At 48.4% G+C, this 2,861-nt stretch overlaps 1 protein-coding gene across 1 annotated transcript; it reads right to left on the bottom strand.

Moving 5' to 3' along the window:
• Window positions 1-247: 247 nt before the first annotated feature.
• LOC105499406 (uncharacterized) lies at window positions 248-2,361 on the bottom strand. Its single transcript, XM_071098902.1, has 3 exons — window positions 2,012-2,361; window positions 748-1,412; window positions 248-394 (listed from the first exon to the last, which is right to left on the bottom strand). Exons 1-3 carry the CDS (start codon window positions 2,190-2,192, stop codon window positions 248-250), a joined length of 993 nt encoding a protein of 330 aa, XP_070955003.1. The 5' UTR covers window positions 2,193-2,361.
• Between the last annotated feature and the right edge of the window lie 500 nt (window positions 2,362-2,861).

Genomic DNA, 2,861 nt, shown 5'->3' with positions numbered 1-2,861 from the left:
ACAATGGGCCCAGCTTCCCAGTAGTAGGAGTGACTGAGAACAGCACTAGGGGTCCCCTGCCCACATCAAAGAGAAGCATCTAAGAGGGGTTACTGCCATAATGCCATCCTTCTTGCTGCGCTTTGAGAAACAAACCAAATCCCACCTCCCTTCAAAGAGCTCTAGTTGCTACGAAAACTAATCCCACCCCCTACTAGAGTCCTGAGACTTAGATGGCCCTGAGGCCAGTAGAAGGCTTTGGGGTATCTCAAGAGCAGCCACACTTCTCCACCAAGGAAGTGTTCACATAGTGCACACTCATCTTGTGTTCGTCATCCTGGACCATCAGGGAGAAGAGTCTGACCCTGGTGGGATGGCAGGTCTGGAAGAGCCGGGGACAGGTAGGTACTCCCCTCTGCAGAAACAAATGGCAGAACGGTGAGTGCCTCATAGCCACAGCCTCATACCTAAGGGCATCGGTAGACTTGTCAGGGATAGATGGGAAGGGGGGAGGAGGAGGGCCTGGGGAGAAGCTGCTGGATCAGGGCTGTTTCAGAACAATCTTTAGGAAGCTGTTGTTTCTTATGCAAAGATAAGGGATAAGGTCACAGTGCGGGAAAGATGCTACACACTGCATCAGTGCTGGATTACATAATTGCCAAGTTCAGTGGCTTCCTTGACTCAAAAGGAGCCAGGCCTAGAGAGTTGAGCACTTAGTGCTTTCCCAATATGACCCCAGAAGAGAAAGAACAAGGTTCCATGTTTTACCTTATAGCACTCAAAGCTGGAATGACGGAGCTCACTGTTGAGGGCCAGGCAGGTCCCCTGGCAGTAAGGGAAGCTAAGAGTCTTGGGTGCAACAATACACTCGCCCCAGGCAGCTCTGTGAAGGTTCACCTTGCGATCCTGCAGATGGCAGAGCTTCTCTACAGGAAACGTATTCTGGCCATCGCCTATCTCCCAGTGATTCTGGCATGGGGTCCCCAGGATCAGCTGCTCCACATTAGGGATAAAGGGTTTCTGGACGTAAGGCAGGTGAAACAGAGATGGCTGTGTGTGGGACGAGGTCACGAACAGCAACACTACATCTCGTTTCCTTTCGATGCTGGAACACTTGTTCAGGCTGGCGTCAGCAACATCAGTGGCTGGAATCTTTGTCTCTGCCAAGAGGGTGGGCACCACCTCCATCCAATATGTGAGTAAACAGTAGATCTCCAATAATGACCCTCCCTCTGACTGGTAGGATGAAAAGATAATGGGGAAAGATCCCAACAGGAATCTTTGGAGGCCCCTTTGATGGTCCTCGAACTCTAGAACAAGCTCAGTGGCATGGGGGACAATGGGCACCCAAGCCCACAGGTTTATCAAGGAAACCCCCAAGAAGGGAACTGCCTCAAAACAGAGGAGCCAGTAGCTGTGTAGGAACTGTGAGCCTGTAGGGAAAGAAGAGGGGAAGCTCCAGGAGGCCGCTATCATGGAAAGTCCCACCTCCCTTTTGGCTTCTTACTCCCCACTACCCAGCCTTGCAGGATAGGACAAAGATTTAGCAGTCTCAGCTTGTCAAAGCCAGTGCTTAGTCCACAGCAGCCAGGAATGGGCTGAGGTTTCTCAACTCCCATCACCCTACCCCTAGAATTAAGTCAGACTGACTACCCTAGTACTGAAAACCATTCCAGTCACCATGACCTAAGACAAGCCACTTGCCCTGTTGTATGTCCTAAAACACTGTAGTTGCCCACCAGCTGTGTACTTCACACTTTGGAGCATCCTTACACAGAGAACTTTAGGGCATCAGCCATAAAGCTTAAAGACATCCTACGTACCAGGCCTGCAGAGCTGAAACCAGGACGCAGATTCCTCTTCTGCTAGACCAGCTGAGGAGTATTCTGTCCCCAGCTCCTTGCTCTACTCACAAGAGCCCTAAATATCTGTTGTCATTTACACCCTATTCCCCGACCAGTCCCTCAAAATGCTGCCAGGCAGCTTTTGGATCACTCGTTCCCTGGCAAAGACCAGAGCTCCAGATACTTACTTTTGAATGTGAGGGTAAAACCATGTTGCCTGGCAGAAAAGATCTCATTTATGTGGGAAGGCAGCATTGGGTTGCGACAGTCAAGTGTCTCTACCGAGCTCAAACACATGCACCAAAGACCCAGAGCCAAGAGCCCAGGAATGAGCCAGGAGCTGCCACTTCTCCCACCGCCACCCTCCATCGTACCTGCTCTTAGAAGCGGGGCTTCACCTTCACTGTCTTTAAATATCCATCTGGCCAGGTGTAGTCCCTATTCTAAACCCCAGAGCTTGGGGCTGATCATGCATTCAAGAGAAATTAAATTCAGATGAGAGAAACTCCCACTCCCAGAACAACTTCAATACCTACTCCTGCTTACAGAGTGAAGGTGCAAGAAGTGATAATACAGATTGTGTTTCTCAAACGCAACCTTGAAAACACAAGTACATAATTAGTGAATAGATGCACTTATATGGAAGACATGCTCTGACAGACTGTGTCGGTCCAAATGCTGGAAACAAGGACAGGTATGCACAGTTTGCAAGTTACAAACACTCCATTTAACTCACCTTTGTGTTCTTAGACTTTAGCTAACATCAGAATCACCTAGAGCATTTGTTAAGACATAGATTGCTAGGCCCCATTCCCAGAGTTTCTGATTCAGTAGGTCTTGAATGAGGTCCAAGAATTTACCACTCTAGCAAGTTGCCAGGTGATGCTGATAATGCTGGTTCTGAGACTGCTTTGAAAATCACTCATCCACATTATTTATACCATAACTAGTACATAGAAGATGCCCAATAAGTGTATTTTGATTCATTGATAATATGCTATACCTAGTGTGTTTGTGGCTCTGAAAATTTTTTAAACA

Source organism: Macaca nemestrina, chromosome 6, assembly GCF_043159975.1.
Source record: "Macaca nemestrina isolate mMacNem1 chromosome 6, mMacNem.hap1, whole genome shotgun sequence".
In the NCBI taxonomy this organism is placed as follows: domain Eukaryota; kingdom Metazoa; phylum Chordata; class Mammalia; order Primates; family Cercopithecidae; genus Macaca; species Macaca nemestrina.
The sequence above is the reverse complement of the archived record's forward strand: the minus strand, read 5'-3'. Positions and strand labels throughout refer to the sequence as shown.

What these genes read in the sequence shown, in the direction of transcription:
- LOC105499406 (XM_071098902.1), bottom strand. Translation starts at nt 2,192, where the DNA reads ATGGAGGGTGGCGGTGGGAGAAGTGGCAGCTCCTGGCTCATTCCTGGG. An exon ending in TTTTACCCTCACATTCAAAA is followed by an intron (nt 1,413 to 2,011) that starts GTAAGTATCTGG and finishes CTTTCCCTACAG; the next exon opens with GCTCACAGTTCCTACACAGC. An exon ending in CCAGCTTTGAGTGCTATAAG is followed by an intron (nt 395 to 747) that starts GTAAAACATGGA and finishes TTGTTTCTGCAG; the next exon opens with AGGGGAGTACCTACCTGTCC.